The sequence below is a fragment of the Balaenoptera acutorostrata genome, chromosome 13, assembly GCF_949987535.1.
Source record: "Balaenoptera acutorostrata chromosome 13, mBalAcu1.1, whole genome shotgun sequence".
NCBI lineage: Eukaryota > Metazoa > Chordata > Mammalia > Artiodactyla > Balaenopteridae > Balaenoptera > Balaenoptera acutorostrata.
Window position 1 is genome coordinate 16,463,398 of NC_080076.1, and position 21,103 is coordinate 16,484,500.

The following is a 21,103-nucleotide window of genomic DNA, read 5'->3' on the forward strand; positions in this document are numbered from 1 at the left end:
GGCCTTACACGGGCAGTCACAGAGGGCATGGGAGGCGGTGCTATCCTTCCATGTTGCCTGGAGGTCAAGGTTGATTTTCTGTGGATGAGGTCACAGCTCTGTCACCAGGTCCGGAGAGGACACACCTCACCTGGGCTCTAGTCTAGAGCAGCATCACGCCTGCAGCCTCGTCTGAGCCGAATCGATATAGTCTCTTCCTGCCCTGAGTAAGGATGCCAGGCCCCGTCATTCCTGGTCCCCTAACGTATGAAGCCACCTAACCCAGTTGGTCCAAATTTAAACCCCAAAAACTTCCAAGAAAGGGGTGGAAGGAAGTAGCAACCTAGAGCCTTGCTATTCCAACTGGCGGCATCAGCACCACCTAGGAGCTTGTTAGAAACGCAGAATTTCAGACCCTACCCCTGGCCTCCTGAATCAGAATCTGCATTCTAATAAGATGCCCAGGCGATTCCTATGCAGAGTCAAGGTTTGGGAAGCACTGACTTAGGGACTCCTATACAGGTAGGGAACAAAGTGCCCACCTCCCGCCCCCCACCCCGGCCCCCAGTTTCTGCATACACTGCCCCAAGTACCCCTCCCAGATGTTGACTGCTGTAGGCAGGGAGGAATTTGGTGAGATTGCTCCAAGGAGGAGGTGGGCGAAGAAGGCTGCTCTCCGGGAAAGGCATTTGCCCCATGGTAAAGGCCAGGTGGGTACATCACGTTCCAGACGTTCTGGCAGCTGAGAGGGCTGGGATGCAGGGATCTCCTGCCCTAGAAATATCCTCCGCAAGAGGAACTCTTGACCTGCTTCATGGACACCCCGTCCCATGCAGGGTAAGGAAGCTGCTCTCAAGCCAGCGAGGCCCCGGCTGCCCATTGGAGTCACCTGGGAGCTTTAAAACTGCAGCATCGGGTCCCACCTGCAAGGACTCTCTTTCAAAACGGTGTGGGACAGGACCTGGAAACCCTGATTCTTCAAAGTGCCCATGTGGTCCTAATGGGTGGCCAGGACTGAAAACCACTGAGGAAGGCAAACTTAGAAAAATTAATATAGAAACTCAAGTTAGAAATGCAAAACTCTAGGCCTACTCTAGCTGCTTCCTTCGCACTGCTGGCCTCTTCTTCCTCCTCTTCCTAACTCCCCACTCGGCAAAAGCTGGAAATAGTGACGGAGGGAAGGAGAACGTGGTCCAAGGTGCAGTGGAGGCTCCAAGAGCTTAGGTCCTGGTGGCAGACATCCTGTCACATCTGTCGTGGCCACAGGGCCTGGGTTCAAGTGAACCCAGCAGGGCCCTGGAGGGGACCTGGTGCGCCTCCTGCGGACCCAGGGCGCCCAGCTTAGAGCAGGGAAGAACTATAGCATCTGTGTGGCACTCCACTCCCACACCGTTTCTCCTGGATCGTTCTATCTTCGGCTATTTGTTTTTCAAGTTTCCTCTTAAACCCCTTAATCTCCCGTTTACATTTTAGCTGTCAGAGTCCCGCTGGGATTCTCATTTTGTAAGTTCATATCACCTGCCTGAGTGATACAAACCTGTTACTTTGATTTTTTTATTTAACCAATTTCAGACCGAAATTTTAAACTAGCTAATCCATCAAAAGCCACTTACCTGCACACATGTGGGCGTGTGTATGTCAGCAGGGTGGGTTGGTGGCAGGCATTTTGCATAAATCCGTTTTCAGCAGGTCGTGGGCATGAGCAGCTGTGCAAGGGCTGCGTCAGCTCAGACATAACCCCTGCCATGTAACCAAAGCAAAAGTGTGATTCCAAAGACTTGGGGAGCTCCCACTCCTCCAAACCTCTGATTTCTCTATCTCAGCTATTCGGGCATCGTAATGACCACACATGTAAGGCCTTGAGCTTTTTCACAAATTCATGACTAAAATGTAAATACTCCTGAGAGGTAGACAATAAGCCCCTATTAGTTACTACTGTTTGCATATTCGTTTAGGAGCTATGTCCTCAAGGCATGAGATCCCAGAGAGGCCACCTGGGGCCCCAGAGCACCTGAGAGAACCAAAGAACATTTGAGGAGTGGAGTAGAGAGGGTGTCCAGAGGATTTTCTTTTTTGTTTTGTGGTGTTGCTTGGTTTACATTCTGTAAAAGGCAAAACTATGGAGACAGGACCAAGATCAGATGTTGCTAGAGGTGGGGGGAGGGATGGATGAATAGGCAGAAGATTTTTAGGGCAGTAAAACTATTCTGTATGATACCACAATGGTGAATACATGTCATGACACATTTGTCAAAACTCATAAGATGTACAACGCCAAGAGTGAGCCCTGTAGAGACACAGATGTAGAGAACAAACGTATGGACCCCAAAGCGGGAAAGTGGAGGGCGGGAGGCGGTGGTGGGATGAATTGGGAGATTGGGATTGACATGTATACACTAATATGTATAAAATGGATAAGTAATAAGAACCTGCTCTATAAAAAAATTAATTAAATAAAATTCAAAAAAAAAACCGAAACAGTGAGCCCTGATGTAAACTATGGAATTTGGGTGATAACTTCGTGTAATGTAGGTTCATAAATGTAACAAATATACTACCATGCTGGCTTTGATAGTAGGGGCTTTGATAGTAGGGGAGGTTGTGCGTTTGTGGGGCAGGGAGGAACGTCTAGTACTTCCTACTCAATTTTTCTGTGGACCTAAAACTGCTCTAAATTGTTCCAAAAAATTCCTGTCATATGGCAAAAGCTAAACACCTGTGGGGAGACGATTACACCTGACAAGAGGCATGAAGCGGATAGTGTTTGGGTGAGGACTGAAGGGGAAGAAGCCCAGAGAAAACTCTACAACAGAAGGCTTCGCCACCAAGATCACGTGGCAAAGGGCCTTCCCCTCTCCTAAATCTTCCTGAAGCTTCATGTGGCTAAAAGCAAAGGCTCTGGGGGCAAATGTCCCTGTCATTGATATGTCTGCAACAATGCAGGGAAGCAGATTTAAAATCCAGAGAAAATGTAGGTAGAATTCACGGCCAAAAATGATAGGGAAGGATGTTCAAGAGGATTTGGGAGCTTAAAAAATAAACAAATTCTAAGTGGTCAAACTCCAGTGATCTTGAGGAAGAAAGCGTAAAGCCCTGTTTGATGAAAACCAAGCATCTAACAAATCCTTCACCCACCTGGACACTCATTCTGGACATAAGGAAACTGAGTCTCATCAGTTACAAGCTACATGTCTAGTAGGTGGAGGCAAGGCTTAAACCACGGTGACTCCAGATCCTCTTTCCACCCCCCGTCCCCATGCCTCTCATGGGAAACTAAGGGAACTGCTGAACCCACAGAGTGGGGATGGATGGATCTCCGCCTGGGTTTTCAGGATGAGACTAAACAGACCGACCAGTGCGCTGGGCCAAAGGCTACTTAGTAAGACGAGGTACTGAAGCAGAAACCAGGAGACCGTTAATCGAGATGGCTAGCATCAGTTGGGTGTGGGAAATGGAGGGGAGAGGGTAGCACATAGAAACGGTGCATGTCTGGCTTTTTCCTACCATGCAATCTGCAAATGACTTCATGAAGACGAAATGGAAGATGTGAACAATCAAGCATCCTAATCACATTTCCTCCCGACTAATCTGTGCGGACGTTTCTCAGTGGTCTTCAACCCTGGCCGCATGAGTCACCTGGGGAGTTTTCAATAGAGCAGATGCCAGGCTTGCTTCTCTTTATTTAAAGATTCTTCTACCTGGCTTACTTAAAAGTCAGACTTCTTCCACTTCACAAGAATGTTTCATCTGCCCAGGCTTGCTTGCTGGGGACAGTGGCAAAAATTTTATAGAGGAGTTTAGAGCCCACTATCTGGTCGTTTCAGGGTGTGTGTGTGTCTAGCATCTGCATAGGACTGACACATTCATTGTCAAAGGGAAAAAGGCAGGACTGAGACCTGTGGGTTGGGAAATCACTAACCTTTTTAAAAAACTGAAGCTTAATTCCACAGTAGAAAATTTCCAGTTTCTGATAGAAACCTAAATGGATCTTAAAATACAGTATAGCAAACACCATTTAGCTTCTGTGTAAGTGTCCTTGTGTTATCACTGAGGCCTTTGTGAACTGAGACATGGGCTGTCTGTCCCTCCACTAGGTGGTGTCTTGAAATCCTTCCACTGTGTTTTATACTTGGTCTTCTCCCTTCTCAGTGGGTATCCTTGCTTGGCCAGTGTCCACCAGACACCTTCACCTCGAGGTTTCTAAGCTGTCGTGAAGTGGAAAAGCAGTTGCTCAACCACGTGAGAAATGTGTGTCCCAGAGGCATACAGAAGCTCCCAGCAAGAGGTCCTACCCGGTGAATCCACTGCCACATTGCAGTGCTAGTTTTGTCTGCCCAGATACAGGCCTGGTTCTCGTTCCAGACATCGAGGCTGCAACTGAGACTCCAGATAAAAGTACATCGATCCAGCATTAACTCCCATCATTTCCATTTGATAAAGACCAGTAGCCTCTAAAAGGCCAAAAGAGGTCATACTTTCTAACGAGCCACAATCAAATGGCACTGGCTGAACTGTGTCTGGGTTCTTACCTGTCTTTGTCAAGTTTATTTCAGAATGTCAGGCATGTTCAAAGGATTACCGAAAAGCTTAGCCACATTACGGAGCTTTTAAAAGTTTCTATTAACCAACTACAGAACCCCAGAAAGATGATAAAATAATAAAGTTTTGACCCAACATTTTGAAATTCCACCTTTAGTTCAGGGAAGAAAAACCTATTTTTCTTAAAAAAGAGTTTATTAAAGGGCACCAGAGAATAATGTTTTTAGAAAGTATCCTGTAAATTTTTTTTTCTTTCACTTCGCTGATTTCAACAGGATGAGGTCCATTATTGTTGCAACAGCCTATTTTAGCAGAGATTAAGGCTTAAAGGGCAGGCTGCCCGCCACGGGTCACTCCCGCTGGTCTTCACCAAATCAGAGCTCAGTCAGAAAGTGACCGTACAGGTGTGTGAAGGCACAGGTTATGCCGAAGAGGAAAACACACGTAACCACGGGTGACATGTACTGAGTGCAAACTGCGTACATGGGCAGCACTGGGCTAAGGAATCATCTACTAATTCCTGGGGACACGCAGGGAGGTGAGAGCTGTTCTCATCCTCCATCTGAGGTTGAGGGAAGCTATGCTCAAGGCCCATGGGTGGTTAAGTGACCAGGCAGGATTCTAAATTGTTAGATCAGAATTGAACAAACCTGAAAGAATGAGGTAGATTTCTAAGTTCTGACTGAAAAGGATGTCAACATTGTATTGTTCGGTGAAGAGAGAACATTTTGGCAAAACTGAAGAGAGTATCTGAAAATACCACTGGCCTCCTTTTTATTCCCTTGACACTTTGCAGTGTGGTCCGGGCACCAGCAGCACCAGTGTTCCCTGGGAGTGTTCCTATTTTTTTCTTTTTTTTTTTGGCCCTTAGTTCCCCAACCAGGGATTGAACCCTTGCCGAACCCTTGCCCCCCCCCCTTGCCCCCTGTAGTGGAAGCACAGAGTCTTAACCACTGGACCACCAGGAAAGTCCCTTCCTCTCGTTTCTTTTAACTCTGCTCAATGTCCCCTCCTCAGAGGTCTTCCCTGACCCATGTGAAAAGCACCCGCTATCTGCTTCTTCCCCACAGCAACTGTCCCTCCTGAAATCACACGTCAGTTTATCACCTGTTCCTTCTACTACACTGGAACCTCCATCCAGGCTGGGACTCAGTATCCCCAGCATCTAAGGCAGCAGCTGGGACACAAGGGTCTGAGAGATGGTTTAACGAGGGACTATTTTACATTCAGGATTGCGTATAGTGCGAAGATAACGAAACGAAACTGTAACAGTGGAGATCCCTGGGAAATGGACAGGGAGACTGAGGGGAAAAAGGACACAGCCCTTCTACCCTTCTGCGCTTTGTGCGGTTTGTCAAAGGAGTACGCACTGTTGTTATAATTTATCAGACACTTTTCAAATAATTTATCCAACCATCTCAAGATACACCAGACCACAAGAACAAAGCAGATTACACCTTTCCTTCTAAAAAGGTTTTAGGTTTTATTCGTTTATCAGACTACACTTCAATAAATAAGAAATCATTTTCTTTTAAGGGCCTGTTTCCCCTGGAAATGCTATGAGAAGAATTTTATTTTTGAAACTCAGGTGTTACAACTATATCATGTTTGGACTATGCATTATCCCACTGGCAGGCCAGGCCCAGAGACGGCCTGCCTGATTCTTGAAGTGCTGCAGACCCTCAAGCTTGGTTTAGAACGATTACCACGAGAAGCAGAGAGACTGAGCACATTCAAATCAGAATCCACAAAAGAAAACAATCTTCACTGATGAATCGTTTATTCAAACAAGACAAAAACGTCTCCACATTGTTTCCTTTTATACAGAAAGTGGAACATTTCAAATATATTAGCTTTTCTCTTTTTCAACAGAATTTATTTCTGTCTGGTCCCAGGAATTGCCTTTCATTTTAGGATTCACGTTTTAGTAACACATATGCACCCATTACAGCCAAAAGAGCGTACTGCAAAGAAAACACAGTGGAAAATTACCGTGAGGACTACAAATAAATTTGGTCTATAAATGTATTCAGATAAAGTCTGGTCAATACTGGACTGAGGAGAGGATCAAAAGATGACCTCTTCCACACGCTTTGTTCTCCAAATGAGCTGCTTAATAACACATTAACAGTTAAAACCCCCAAATATATTGATGGACCAAGGAGCACACACCCAACACACACTGCTAACGTACTACTCATTCATGTGTAGGTTTCCTACTGTGTTTCAAGTGATTAAAAAAAATATGGATACTGTTTTTGTTGAAGTTGGGAGATGAGCATTACTGGGCTTATTGTACGACTTTTTTCGTATGTTTAAAGATTTCCATAATAAAAAGCAAAAAATATATAGGTGCTATTTTAGAACACACTGTATAAACATAAAAGGTGGAAGTACTTACTTTCAATAATTAATTTCAATAATTTAAAATTGATAATTTAAATGAGTATATTAATTTGTAATTAACTACAAATACTCTGCAGAAGAATTAGCTAGCAAAACATTCTTAACAGACTGCATCTTTACAGTTGCATGTGTAAAAGCGCCAATATTTTCTTAAAAAATAAAGACGTACACATAAATTCCTACCTTGAATTTTGGATAGTCGTTCATTATTATGGTGACCATACCAACATATGGTAAAAACCTAAATTGTGGGATAAAAAGCCAGAAGTGTAAAAAGTGTTTGTAATATAATGATAGCAATACTTGAAAACACTATAAATCAGCATAGGAAAAAGTCTTCCTTGGGAACAACACTGATTGGGGCCATAAAAACAATATTCACTCCTGCCTCAGAAGGTTTTATTAGTAAAAAGCATCAGCGCTAAGAGCCAGGACAACTTTTTAAGAAGGCAAATTAGGATCTAGAGATGCTACTTGTCTTCACTTGCTGCATTTCACCCTAACAGAATGAGAATAATTAGTTGAGCCACTTGTACAACAGAAAGGGCAAATCGAGTTCTTAATTTTTCTTAGTAGAGATGTAAGATTCAGACAGCCTATATATATAAACTGCTGTGAGAGAGAGCTTTGAAAGCACACGAATAATTATTGCATTGGCCAAAAAGTTCATTCGGGTTTAGATCTCACTGGAAAACCCGAACAAACTTTTTGGCCAACCCAACAGTTTGTAACTGAAGGAATCCTCATCATTTTCATTGCACAGCACAGCACTTTTCAGATGTAACAAAGAAGTCGGTTGGGCAGTGAACACAAATGTGAATCCCGTAATTTATACCCAAACATGATTATGATCCCAGAGAGAATAAGCCAGGATAAACCAGCCAATGATTATGCTAACAAAATTAATGTTAATATGGAATCAGTTTGACCCAAGTCTCAATCATGTCACTGATAGGAAACAAGGTAACACCCCCTTAGTACCCTCCAGTCTGCTTAAAAATCAGTAGCATCAACCTCTCACTTACACAAAGCCTCTCACCAGAGTGTCTAAAAATACAGGACTGACCAGCTGCAGGTCTCTCTCATCTCCCTGCAGATATTCAGGCGGAATTGCAATAGAGTAGAAATGGTTAAAAGGTGAGCAGAGGGAGAAAAGGGGTAGAAAGAGGCCTTAAACTACGAGCTGATGAATAAAGCTGTATCTTAGAAAATGGCCACCGGTGTTCTCCAGCCTTACACAGCTGGTGGGATTTCAATAAAAGGAGACATTTCTAGCAAGGGTTAAATATAAAAAGGGTCACCAAGAGAGGGGGAGAATCTCCTTTTTTGGTATTTAATAACAGGACAGACTCTCTGCTGTGTCAATCAGAAGCAGAACTCATGGCTGGAACAATTATGCAAAGATGGGTATTAAAAATTTTATCACAGAACTTTTCTTAGTAGTAAAAACCAGGAGATAATCTAAATGTTGACCAAAAGAGGACGAGTGAAATCAGCTATGATTCTCAGAGGAACACCATGCAGCCGTTTAAAAAGATATAGCTGTAGATTTGACACAGAAAGCTATTTGCAACTTTCTGCTGGGTGAAAGAATAAAACTCTTCTATGTAAAATTATATATTACATATGCATACACACATCTATATAGGTACAAGGAATATCTAGAATATTCATCACAGTGTTACACAGTAGTTATTTCTGAAAGGATTTCTTATAATTGTTATTTAAAATCTATAAATAATCTCTAGGTGAGGATTTATTTCAAAAATAGAATTAAACCCATGATATAGATAGCGTACTTGCATTCAGCTTTAGATTTCAGGTCCTTAGGAAGTTCTGAATTTTGCTTAGTCTTCACAGTACAAAGTAAAACTGCTGACAACTCTCCTGATGTATAATCTTTGTAATGAATGATTCTATTAACCTTGGTTTCTTTGTTGCTGAATATTTTTCTGGTTTCTGAATCTTCTGCATAACTTAGAAGTTAATCCTCACTCACCCTCTGGCTCTCCCCACCACATCCTTCTTTTCGAGCCAGTTCTGGCCTTCTTTGTACAAGCCTCTGTCGTCAACTTCATTATTATCTCCTTTAGTCAGAAATTTGATGTCTCCATTATCTCTGGAAAGCAAAACAATGTCCTTTCAAAAATTATTTTCAGCACAGCATCGTTAGAAAAGTATTAGCTTGGCCAACACTTTACAGGCAGATATGGGCATTGAGAAAAGCAGTCAAAGATAGCTTGATCTTTCTTGGTCTAAGATGCTTGCTGGCAGACAACCATTCAACTAAAGCACAAATCTAATGACAATTTTGTAGACTTAAATTCTAAAACACTTAAGTTACCCTGATAACCAAAAAGCATGCAAAGCACAAGGGCACCAGGAAGGCAATGATTAGCTCCAGCATCTGTTTCCATCCATTCTTCATCCCCATGGACCAACTGGTTAACACAGATTATATTCCTCTTCACTCAACACATGAACTTGGTCCCAGATTACACAGATTTGAGCACAAGGTAATTCAAACACAAATGTGCTCTTAGCTCTCCCCAAGCTTATTTTTCCTTACCAAATGTGGGATGTGTTAATGCCTTATTTCCTTCACCACTGAGCAAAGTGGATTACAATCCAGTTTGCAAACGAACAGGAATTACAAACGGCATAAAACCACTGTGTTAAAGAGACAGGGGGGATTCATTTTAAACATTGTAAACTGGTGCTTACACAGCCTTGATACTAGAAACACAATATTATAGCCTTATAGAGCTATAAAGAGGGTCTTTTTTCAATAAGACAAATGAGAAAATGCACTAAATAATTTGATAAAATATTAAAAGCCCACAAAGATTTGAAACCACGCCAAAAAGAGTGAGCTGATTTGCAGCCATGGTTATAAAAGAAATTAAGAGTAGAAAAACCCGGGCCATCTCTCACAATTCATGCAAATTACAGCAAAGCATCATTATTTCCTTAACTTTGAACAATTTCTCATCTTTGTTTTCTTTTTATTTTAATAATACATTTTATTTAACTCAATATATCAAAAATATTCCTTCAACATATAATCAATCTAAAATTATTATTGAGATATTCTTTTTTTGGTACTAAGTCTTTGAAATCTTGTGTGTATTTCACACTAGTTACATTTCAAGTGCTCAGTAACCATATATTGCTGGTGGCAAACTCATTGGCTAGTGCAGCTCTACAGGAAATGCACAATTTCCCATCTTTGGAAATTGTTTTAAAATCAGGTGAGAGTTCTGTCGCATCATGACTGAGCATATTTCTTCATCAGTAAGTTAACAAGTACTACTAACAAGGTAATGTTAGTGCAGTACCAGTGTATTAACACAAACTGAAACAGGGTCATTCTAATGTTTAGAGTAAAATGAAGTGAATATTTTTAGTATCAAACATCTTTGGGGAACACCTGGAAGCAGTGAATGGAATGAGAATCTCATACCAGAAATGTACAAATAGTTAGACACACAGACACAGACACACACACACACACAGAGGATGAGCAATGCTCCATTATTTAAAAAATACAAATATATATACCTAACTTTAATCCCATAACTCATGCAGGTAAAATGTTATACTAAGCTGCATAAAGGTAAATGAATAACCACGTATGTAACGTTTTCGCTAATCACGTGACTGTACTCGCTCATGGAAACTTAATATGTTTGAGACAGAAGTCATTGTTTCTGGTTCCCAAGAGGTGTTTTAATAAGTCATCACTGGCATTTAAAGAAAAGGCAAAGCCATTTGTGGCGGGGAGAATTAATGCAGGATATGCAATGATCAAATCATGGAAAGAGATGGGGAAAGGAATTTTTATTCATCCAGGGGTAATATAACTGCTGAGAATGCCAGTTTGTCCAAAGTGACATGAGAAACAGGTAGCTTTCTGCATTTCAGAAGATAATTCTCTTATGAAAATTATCCTCAATTACCATGGGATCTGATTTTCTTTGAGACTCCTTCAAATAACTAATATTCTGCAAGAATACATTCCAGCGTACATTGTGCAGCAATTCAAGTTTTTCAAGTGCTTTAGTAAACATCAGTTCATTTCATTCACATAATCACCCTGTGAGTTACTGTGGGTAAAGTATTATTCCCATCTTACAGACTCAGTTAAGTAGCAGGTCCAAAGTCACCCAATTACTAAATGGCAAAACTAGGAACATAATCCAGTGTTTCTGCTACTTTCTAATCAACCATTCAAACTGTCCACAGTTTTGTCTACAAAACAAAACCAAAGAGAAGTAAAGCCTCTTTACTTTTCATGAACTTTGATTACTCTGTGCACTATTGGAATGTCTCGGCCTTCGACTTTAAAAACAACGATTTCACCAGCTCTAATCGGGTCTTCCCGGAAATTTGTTAGGAACAGAAGGTCGCCCCTGTGAAAGGCTGGCTCCATGCTGCCACTGGAAAGAAACACAAAGTCACATCAGAATTATGTTCACACCAGGTGAACATTTCAACCCGTAAAGAATACAACAAACATACCACTTAGAATATCAACTTTCATCAACAGTCAAGCAGGTCTATGAGCTATAAAACAAACCACAGCAATTTCTTTCTGACTGCTCAAGGTGATAATAGTGAGAAAGGGAGCGATTTCTTCTTGGATTTGAGTATGAGAAGGGCACTAGCGGGTCCCTCTGCAGTTTGTATTAGGTAGAAAAAGAACTAAGAAAAATGTGGACTCTTTGAAGTAAAAGCCAATGACGGCTAAAATGCTTAGGATAATTTCTTCATCTACTGCTTCATCTTTATTCCTTTGACAAAATTCCTGAAGACACGCAGTGGGAAGAAGTTTCTAGAAAACCATCTCAGTCTGTGATAACAAGGACAGCAGTTTTTAAAAAAAACCTCCCTGAACAAGTCTCAGAGGCAGGATAAGTGCACTGCGGTTTGGCAGCAGGAGTCATTATCGTGCCCCATTAGGAAGGCAGTCCTTTGAAATGTTTCACTAATAACAACTTACACTTGCTTTCCTCAAGGGCCAGGGATTTTCCCAAGGTCAGTGTTCCCCAAGGTCACACATCCCTCGTGATGTCAACAGTTTATGCTGACAAACCAAATTGCTTTAGAATTGTAAAGGATGCTTTAAGAAAAAAAAAAGTCCCCATGTACTGCAATTTCACAATAATCTCTGCATGCAAGTGTGTCTGTGTGATTGAAGGAGGGCCGGAACACCTCGGACGGAGTTCTGGCTCTGCCGAAAGTAACTGAGATGCAGGCGACTTGGCCTTGTTGGACCTCAGCTTCCATATTTGTTGAGTGACAGGGCCCATCTGAATTTGAGGGGTTTAATTTTTTCTTTTTTCAAAAGCCTTAAAATCCTTCCTTCAAATGAAATCTTACCAGGTAAAGTATAGTCACATAAAGTACATAAAAGTGGAGCTGTCACAACCGAAGCAAGGCTAAGGTGTCTATAGTCCGTGAGCTTGGTCACCTTTTCCCTCCTAACCCACCCACCTGGACCCTCGGGCACCCCTGGAGCACAGTGTAAACACCAGTGAATTAGAGGCCCCCTCAGCTCTGTGTGTGAACTATGCCATCCTCAGGCTCCTAAGTTTATGAAAATGCTGCATCTCTAGAAGCGGGTCCCTTGGCCAGCCACAGAAGGGCGGCCTGGTGAAGCCCGGGCCAGAGCTGTTGCCCCATCACGTGACAGCGGGGCCCAGAGGAGGGAAAGGGCACTGGCTTGGGAGCCAAGAAGCCTGCGTGCTGGTTCTCCTGCTCTGGCCAGCGGTGACCCTGCCCGCGCCACTGCTACAGCCCGCTGCCCACCCGTGGAACAACAGGGCTCCAGGCCCACTGCAGGGAGACGCAACGACCTAAGGCACCATGAGTAGAGCATCTGCAAGCTCCTAATGGCTCACAAACATGCTATTTCATTTCAAGTTGATTGTGAAGTTTCTCCCCTTGGATGACTTCACGGCTCTGGGAAGTTAAAGTGTAAACTTCTCTCAGATGAACACGCTGTGCTTTCTAAGAGTAAAAGTCTTGAGAAGAGAGGGGTCAGCCTCCACGCGCTGCTGAAGAAACCTGAGAAAACACCAGACACCGTGCTGGGCACAGACTCCCTGCCCACGCGGGACAAAGTGAACCAAGTAAGAGCTTTAAATTGGCTATGTTTAAAAATCAACGCGTACACAAATAATGCATTATTACTATCTTATTAAAATGTCATTTAACATGGATTAAAACATTAAAACATGAAAGTAAATCACACTGCACTGGACCACCAGCATCAACATGATGAAAGGCCTCAACTGTCTATTGAAAAATATTTTTCAACAAAAGCCAAAAAAAAATGAAACCTTCTCAAAACAGGTATCAATAAAGAAAACTATAAAACTTTATCCGATTAAAACACCGAGTTTGGGTTGTCCACGCTGCTCCTGGGTCCTGGGCAGCAGCAGGACGGCCGGCGGGACCCACCTCAACACCACCACGATGGGACTCTCGCTGCCAGTGAGGACGATCAGGCCTTTCCAGATCATGAGCGCAGAAGACACAATCATGGCAAAGTTTAAGACCTGGTAATAGAGCTGGAACGAAAAAGGCCAAACCAAAAGTAAGAACCGGTGACAGAATATTCACTAACCCAAAGCTGGAGATGTGCTTGTTTAAAAAAAAAAAAAAAAAAAGCTGTTATTTTAGGACATGAAACTAGTTCACACAAGCTACAAAATTAGGCAGAATTTCAACTTCTGACCATGGAATGCCCATGTATCTTCTCTCCTTCCATGAGAGAAAAGGAAAAAAATAAAAAACCAGAGTAGTCTGTGGGACCTGCTTTGTTAAGGCCTCGGTACGACTCTTCCTACCTCTCCAGAATCCCCCAGAACCTTCAACCCTGAGGGGCCCCACCACTCAGGTTCTATGGCTCGGCCTCCCGCTCTAGCGCAGAGGCCGTAGGTCTAACCTGAGAGCCCCGACGTGCCCACGGTTCACCTGGAACACTCCGCAGCCCCACGGCCAGAAGGGTCCCAAATGAGGGCGCAGAATCCTAGTCTCACAGCACTCTGTCCTACATGAGGTTATTCTGCATCGGAAATTACAATTCAAAAGTGAACAGAAACTGTAAACACCTAGATGTTTAGGGTTTCCATAAATGTTTTAAATGATGAGCACCAAATATGTGGTTAAGAACACGGCAGGAAGGCCACCCGCGTCCGCATCTAGTTCTAAGCTGCCCTCGCTCCGCCGGCGACCACGGAGCTAGGGCCCACAGGGCTGCCCGCCCTCACTGTGCTCCAGGACGGCTCCGACTGTGGTACCTGCCTCGGCCCGCCTCCTGCAGGTGCTCTGGGTGATGTGAAGAGCGTGGATGGCCCACCCAACACTCCGGTGTCTCAATTCCTGGACCTCCTCACCTCCAGTGACCCTCTCCCTCCACCTGAACCGTCCACTCTCAGCGGCATACCTGGCCCTGAAACTACTCAATCCCCCACCACGTCTCGAGCTCAAGTAGCCCCTCCACCCAGGCACGTGAGCCTGCTCTTCTGGCCTGTGTGTTCACCTACACGGCCGGACTCTCGCCCTCCAGGGGCCTCCACCACCCACTTCTGTCTCTCCACCCTCGGCATGCAGCGTGCAGCCCCCATGAGGCCTGGCAGCCGCCCTACTCCAAGACCGTCTGTCTACCCCTCCGGAGAAGAAGGTCCACACCTCTACCCGCGAGGGGAAACCTCTGAGTAGAGTCGGAGAGGACAGCTTGGGCTCTAACTGCTTCTCAGCTTTTCTGCCCATCTCATTCATTTTAGCCCCATCTCCCCCTCACCCCTCCCGCCCGTTCTGGAGACACCTGGAACTGCCGGCTCTTGGGTCTTGGAGGCACCTGCAGCATAAGCAGTGGAGACTTACTCCTCCATGTCGCCCCACTGCTGGTTCCAGCTGTCAGTTGCCACCCTTCTGTTTTCCAGCTTCTAGTATTTGATTGCTCTTGTTTCCCTTTCTGGGCTTCCTATCTTGGAGTAACTGATGACTTTTTAAAGTCCCTTTACTATATATAGTTTTAGTGGTGTTTCAGAGCAAGTGAGATTAGATAGGTTAGATCCCGTCTTAACTACCTGCCAGCTTTCCAGAACATCCTTTGGAAGTGAGTTAGGAACTAGGACTCAGATCACATGGCTCTGGACAGTACTGTTTTCCTCAAATATCCAATGATAATTTTAACTGAGACAGAATGCAGGGTTATGGACTCTTTTTGAGGATCGAATACAGTTTAAAATGCAGTTTTAAGCACAGCTTAAATATAGTTTTAAATAGTCTTTAAAATGCACAAGGCCTGGAGAAATGGGGGCTGAAGACACTCAGGAAGGCCCAGGAGGCACATGGCAGGTGGTTTTACATGGTTCTGACTTCTGAGAGTGTAGACCAGCCTTTACAGCAGCGGTTCTCAAACTTCAGTGTGCACCAGGATCCCCACGTGGGGCCTGAGAATTTGCACTTCAAACAAGTTCCCAGGTGATCCTGAAGCTGCTGGTCCGGGGACCACAGTTTGAGAAACGCTGTTCTCTACCATCGGTTCTCAACCTTGGCTGCACATTAGAATCACCTGGGGAGCCTTTGGAACATGGTATACCTGGTCTCCATCCAAGACCGAGGGAACCAATGGGAGGGGAGGGGTGCTGGCATCCCTGTTTCTCAAACGGCTCGCAGGTGGTCCTGATGCAGAGGCTGGACCACTGTTCTACACCTTCTCCCTCCCCTGGGCTTCAGTCTCTCCCACCTTCAATCCTCCTTCCACCTCACATCCTCCGTAAGGCTTCTTCACTCTCTCTTCACAGCCAAACCTCAGGAGCTGCTACCCCAGGTTTCTCCCCTTCCTCACCATCTACAGTCACCCCTCAGCCTACACACCCAGTCACATGCTCACTAAATCCCACGGACAACTGTCAGCCCTCACCTTGCTGACCTTTCGGCAGCGGTCAACACAGACGATCACTTCTACAAACTCTCCGCCCCTGGCGTCCTGGATGGCACACTGCCCACCCTCTACCACTTTCTTTCTAATCCTCCTGCCAGTTCCTCCTCCTCTAACTGGACCTTCAAATGCCGGCACCGGCACCATCATGCTAACCGCTCCCAATACTGAGATTTCCAGCTGCCTCCCTGACAGTCTCACTCGGATGTCTGTAAAGGCAGCTCCAACCCAACACGGTCAAAACTGGACTTATCTTCTCCAAAAAGGCTTCAGTGCTCGTGATCTCATCTCAATACACAGCATTCCCATCCACCCAGCTGTCTGCAGTCACCCCCCACCCATTCGTTCAATCCTCTCTATCTTCTAAATATGTCTGGCATTTGTTCAGTTCCTTCTATTCCCACTGCCACCATGCTCCTAAGTCACCAGCACAGCCCGCCGGACACTGCGAGAGCCTCCTATCCAGGCTCCCGATGTCCACGCATGCATCTTCCGACGTGTTCTCCACGCTACACTCAGCACTGGTTTTCAAATGCACCTCTGGTCATCGGGTCATCTCTATGCCCTGCATAAGGCTCTTTGATTGCATCCCACACTCTGTGCATGAATATGGTCTCTAAGTTCTTGTCTCACATATGCCCTCTCCTCTCCAGTGTCAGCTAGTAAATAAAGCTCACTGCACTCCAGCTCCACTGCTGGGCTCTGTCAGTGATTCAGAAAGCACATGCTCCTTTCCACTCCAGGACCTTCACCGGCTACTGTCGTGGCCCAGAAGGCTCTCCTTAGGCTCCTTAGCACACCTAACACTCACTCACCTTTAAGTCCTACTTTAAACATCAGTTCCCAAGGGAAGCCCTCCCTGACCCATTAGACCAGGAGTTAGCAAACTTTTTCTGTAAAGGGCCAGGTAATACATATTTTAGGTTTATGGGCCTTATCATCTCTGTTGAAATGACTCAACTCTACCAGTGTAGTGGGAAGGCAGCTACAGACAATACGTAAAAGAATGAACATGGCTGAATTCCAATAAAACTTTATTTATAAAAACGGGCAGTGGGCTGGAGTTTGCCAACCTCTGCTATAGACCAACCTGGGTCCTCCTGCTATATATTCTCACTGCATCCTGTATTTCTTTATACCATCCATCACCTTGATAATTATGCATATAATTATTTAATGCATCTTTCACAGTAAACTGTAAGTTCCACAAAGGCAAGGATCATTTCAGCCTTGTTCACAGCTGTATCCCCAATGTTCAACACAGGCCTGGGAAAAAGTAAGTATTCAGTTTGTTGAATAAATAGTGAGAAATACACGGTGGGCACATACAAACTAGTAGTAAGAAAAACACTAAAATCGCAACAACAAAAAAGAAGTACAAGCTTAAAACTATTAATATTCCAAAGAAGAAACACAAGTGGCGAATAAACACAAAGTGTTTAAACCAAATCCTGCCTCCCCCTTGCCCCTTTTTGGCCTAGTAAATGTAAAGGTTTTTTGTTTGTTTTTGTGTGTGTGTGTGTGTGTGTGTTTTAATGCTAATACTCAGAGCATGACAAGCATGTATGCAAGTGGTGGGGACGCAAGTTGATATAACCATTCTGAAAGCAATTTAGTGTCAAGCATTAGTATCAAGAGGTTGCTCTTGGCCCAGTAACCCTACTTCTAGGAATTCAGTCTAAAATAAAGGCAGACAGGGAATTATGGCGCAAAGATACTTATTTTTAATAACAGGGAAAGGGAAATAAATGAGCAACAACAGAGAAATGACTGAGTAAATAACGGCAAATTACTGCACTATTTGAAACAATGAACAAAGAACTTTAATGGCAGGACCGAACACTCAAGATATATTAGGTGAAAAATGCAGGCTGCAGTAGGATCTCCACAAACTGTAAAAGCATGGTGGAATTATGAATGATTGGACTGTCTTATTTAAACTACTTTAAACTACTCTCTATTCTTTAAAATTCCTATGATGAGCACAGATTAATTTCAAAATCTGGGAGGGGGTAGGGAAGTATTTAAAGGAAGAGCAATTTGACAAGATAGAGGCCGTTAAAATAATCATTTTGAAGAGTGTGACAAAACATGAAAACATTCTGATATGATAGGAAGGAAAGAAAAGCAAAGCTCAAAACTGTCTCTTGCTAAAATTACAACTGTGTGCAAGTATGTAATTTGATTGAGGTAATCGTGAAGGTTACAAAAGTGGGGACAAAAGGTGCATTAAAATAACTTATTTTGATGTAATAAATGAAAATAGGATAATAAATGTAATTCAAAACTAAAGTTACATAACATTTTTTTAACTCCTTGGCTTAAGTGCCAATAGCAAATTATCAAACTAAATTAAATTCCCAGGAGAGCAAAAAAGGAAACTGGAGTGCTAAACGGACATTGTTCAAGTGTTGGGCTATAATATGTTAAACTGTTGCTTAAAGTAAAATCAGCCTTGCTAGTCACATCAGCCTGAAGCAGAAGTTGTTCACTGGAGTTCACGTTCAAAAACTTCGCCACCTGCTCTGCTTGACTTAAAGGATTTAATAAAGAACTGTTGTTTCATTATGAACTGCAACTCTGATTAGGAAAGCCCCAAGGCATGGTTTTCTACAGAGACTGCCATCTTTATACACGTTTTCAAACCATCGGACTCCACCCTGATAAAAGCAAATTATACAATATTGCCACTTATCTAATAAAGACCATGTACTAATAATATAGTTTCCAGTATGATTTTCTATGCTTGAAAAATTCATTGAGAGGAAATAAAATCAATTCCTCCAAAAAAAAACTTCTCTGAGCAAGACATTTATTTGCTCAAGAAACAGCCAATTATATAGAAACCTAACAATCAAGCTAACTGCAAAACCACACATCACCCTTCCAGCACCCTATCTTTAAGGGACTTAGTATCTAAGTCTAGGATTGAAATCCTGGAATCTAGATTTGATGGAACTACTGACAAGCTGATTGGAAATATACACCCCACATTTCACTGGTGCCTTTTCTTATTGTTCATCTTTGCCTACCAACTCTGTATGCTTGGCACTTAATCATCCCAGCAGAGTTTAGAAGCAAGCTCACAGTCTTTGTCAAGCAAAGATGAAATAGCCAATGTCTAAGGGTTTTAAACAAACGTTTCAGACCAGATATTGTGACTGACAGAGCAGCAGAAATGCCAGTGGCTGTTTTTCTTCCTCTCTTACTCACTGCAGAAACAAAGAGTCCTTGTTTTTGCATGTGGCTCTTTCCTTAATTAACTGTAAGCAAGGGCAGCAGAAAAAGGAGGTCCCTCTTCCAAGACTGGTGGAGCGAGCATGCCTGACAAGGTGTCATAGGATGCTACTGTGGAGGGAAAAAGAAAAAAGCAAAAGGACAAAGCTTTAAAAAGAAAAACAAAGTACAAGGAGGCAGCAGATTTGAGCTTCTGAATTTTAATTAGAAGACTAGCAAAACACAGACAATGCAACCAGCTACTAACGGGCCTTATCACTGAGAGTGGGAATATACAGAGCTTTCAAAAGGCAAACTGGCTTAGCGATTGACAGATTCATCAGAAGGCCTTCACTGATAGTCTGCAGTCGGTAATCGGTACCAATTTTAGAGACATTTTTAACACCTACCCAATTAAGTCAAGATTTTTTTAAGTAAAGCTCTGCTTCCTGGAGGATTTTCTTGTAAACCACATTAATGTTCAGGGCATTAGCTGTTGGTTTTTCCAGGTAGTGAGAATCTCTGCCACAACTCATCTTAATCACAGAAATTCCCAGGAGCTCAACTGACATGCACACCTAGAAGGTTCTCAACACGGTTCAGGAGATTCAAGTCACCAAATTCCCCCACGCTACTGCACTAGTCTGAAATTCGGAAAAAAGAAAGAGAGAGGGGGACGGGGGCGGGCTAAGGAGAGGCAAAAAGGAAGTCTTCCTCCGAGGCCCTCTCCCAGAAGGGTGAGACATCAACTCCAGCCGCCCAAAGACCCCACGCTAGCTGCCTCCGATATTCAAGGTGCTGCCAGACCAGGGAATCCAAGAATGAAGTTAGAGAAGACATCTGGAATCCCTTTTGGAACACTGATTCAGTCCACAATGATGGAGCACCACCAGTGAGCTCTCCCGCGCGAGGAGTTTTATTTAGTCCCGACGCCCGGCCGGGAAAACACTCCCCGGGATGGGAAGAAACCGCGTCGGGAGGCATGACTGGACAGCTCCCATCGCTAGGAAGTTCTCCCCTTTCGCCTGCCTTTCTGCCACTTCCATCCGCGGGCAGCCTCCTTCAGGACGTCAGGCCTCAGGAACCCCACAGAGAAATCTGTTCCCTTTTCCACGGGATGGCCCTTCAAATACGTGCAGAAGGCTGTCACTCGCGGTAGAGTCATCTCTCCCCGCTTTCTCAACCACACGACCTCCAAAGGACGGGGTTCCTATTCTCTTCCCCTTCCGGGCCACCCTCCCCTAATTGAGCTTTTGTCAGTGCAAGAAAGTGCCCACACGTGGGTCTGCGCGGATTTGAACCCAGGGCCTCCGAGAGCCCAGGGCGGGAGCCTCGGGTCGCCACCGGCCCCAGTCGCGGGGCGCTGTCCTTGCTGCGGGAGCCCCATCCGGGGAGCTCCGACTCCCCGCTGTCTCAGCCGGTCGCGGCTCCCGGACGCGCCCCCCACGCGGGACTCCGTTACCTGGCGCTTGTTCATCTTCCTCAGATCCCCAAAGATGTCCAAGCCGGACGCAGGGAGATGCGACGCCACGGCGCCCGCGCGTACCATGCCGGGCTCTCTGGGGGCCGAAGCGGCCCGCGGGCTCCGTGTGTCACAGACAGCTGCGGAGCACCGGCCAGGCCCCCGCCCAACGGCCTTGCCGGCCACATGACCTGAGACTCGCTCGGGCGTCTGGGAATCGTAGTCCTGCGAGTCTTGGCCACCAGGGTACCTGGAAGGAACCAGGAGGAAGAAAACTACCACTCCCAGAATTCCGCGGGCCGAGAGCCTCGTCCAGTGAAGACCCAGGGCTCCCAGAGAGGCGGGCGACCGGGCTCGGGAGCTTCGTCTGACCCTTGCGAGGGAACCTCTGGGAGCTGGTGATGCTAAATATGGCTCGGCCAGCTCGGGGAAGTGACTACTCAAGAGCAACCGAGTTCCCCAAAACTCTGGTCAGGCGCCAGGAGGACACCTAAAGCTCCCTCGGTATTCACCTAGCCGTGTATCTAGGCTATTGGATGACTGCG

At 44.6% G+C, this 21,103-nt stretch overlaps 1 protein-coding gene across 1 annotated transcript; it reads right to left on the reverse strand.

Annotated features, from left to right (window-relative positions):
• Positions 1–6,274: 6,274 nt before the first annotated feature.
• Positions 6,275–20,746, reverse strand: SEC11C (SEC11 homolog C, signal peptidase complex subunit). The gene is made up of 6 exons (XM_007191989.3): positions 20,559–20,746; positions 13,390–13,499; positions 11,214–11,363; positions 8,924–9,043; positions 7,108–7,165; positions 6,275–6,482 (listed from the first exon to the last, which is right to left on the reverse strand). The coding sequence occupies exons 1-6, from the start codon at positions 20,643–20,645 to the stop codon at positions 6,429–6,431; spliced, it is 579 nt and encodes a 192-aa protein (XP_007192051.1). The 5' UTR covers positions 20,646–20,746; the 3' UTR covers positions 6,275–6,428.
• Positions 20,747–21,103: the final 357 nt, after the last annotated feature.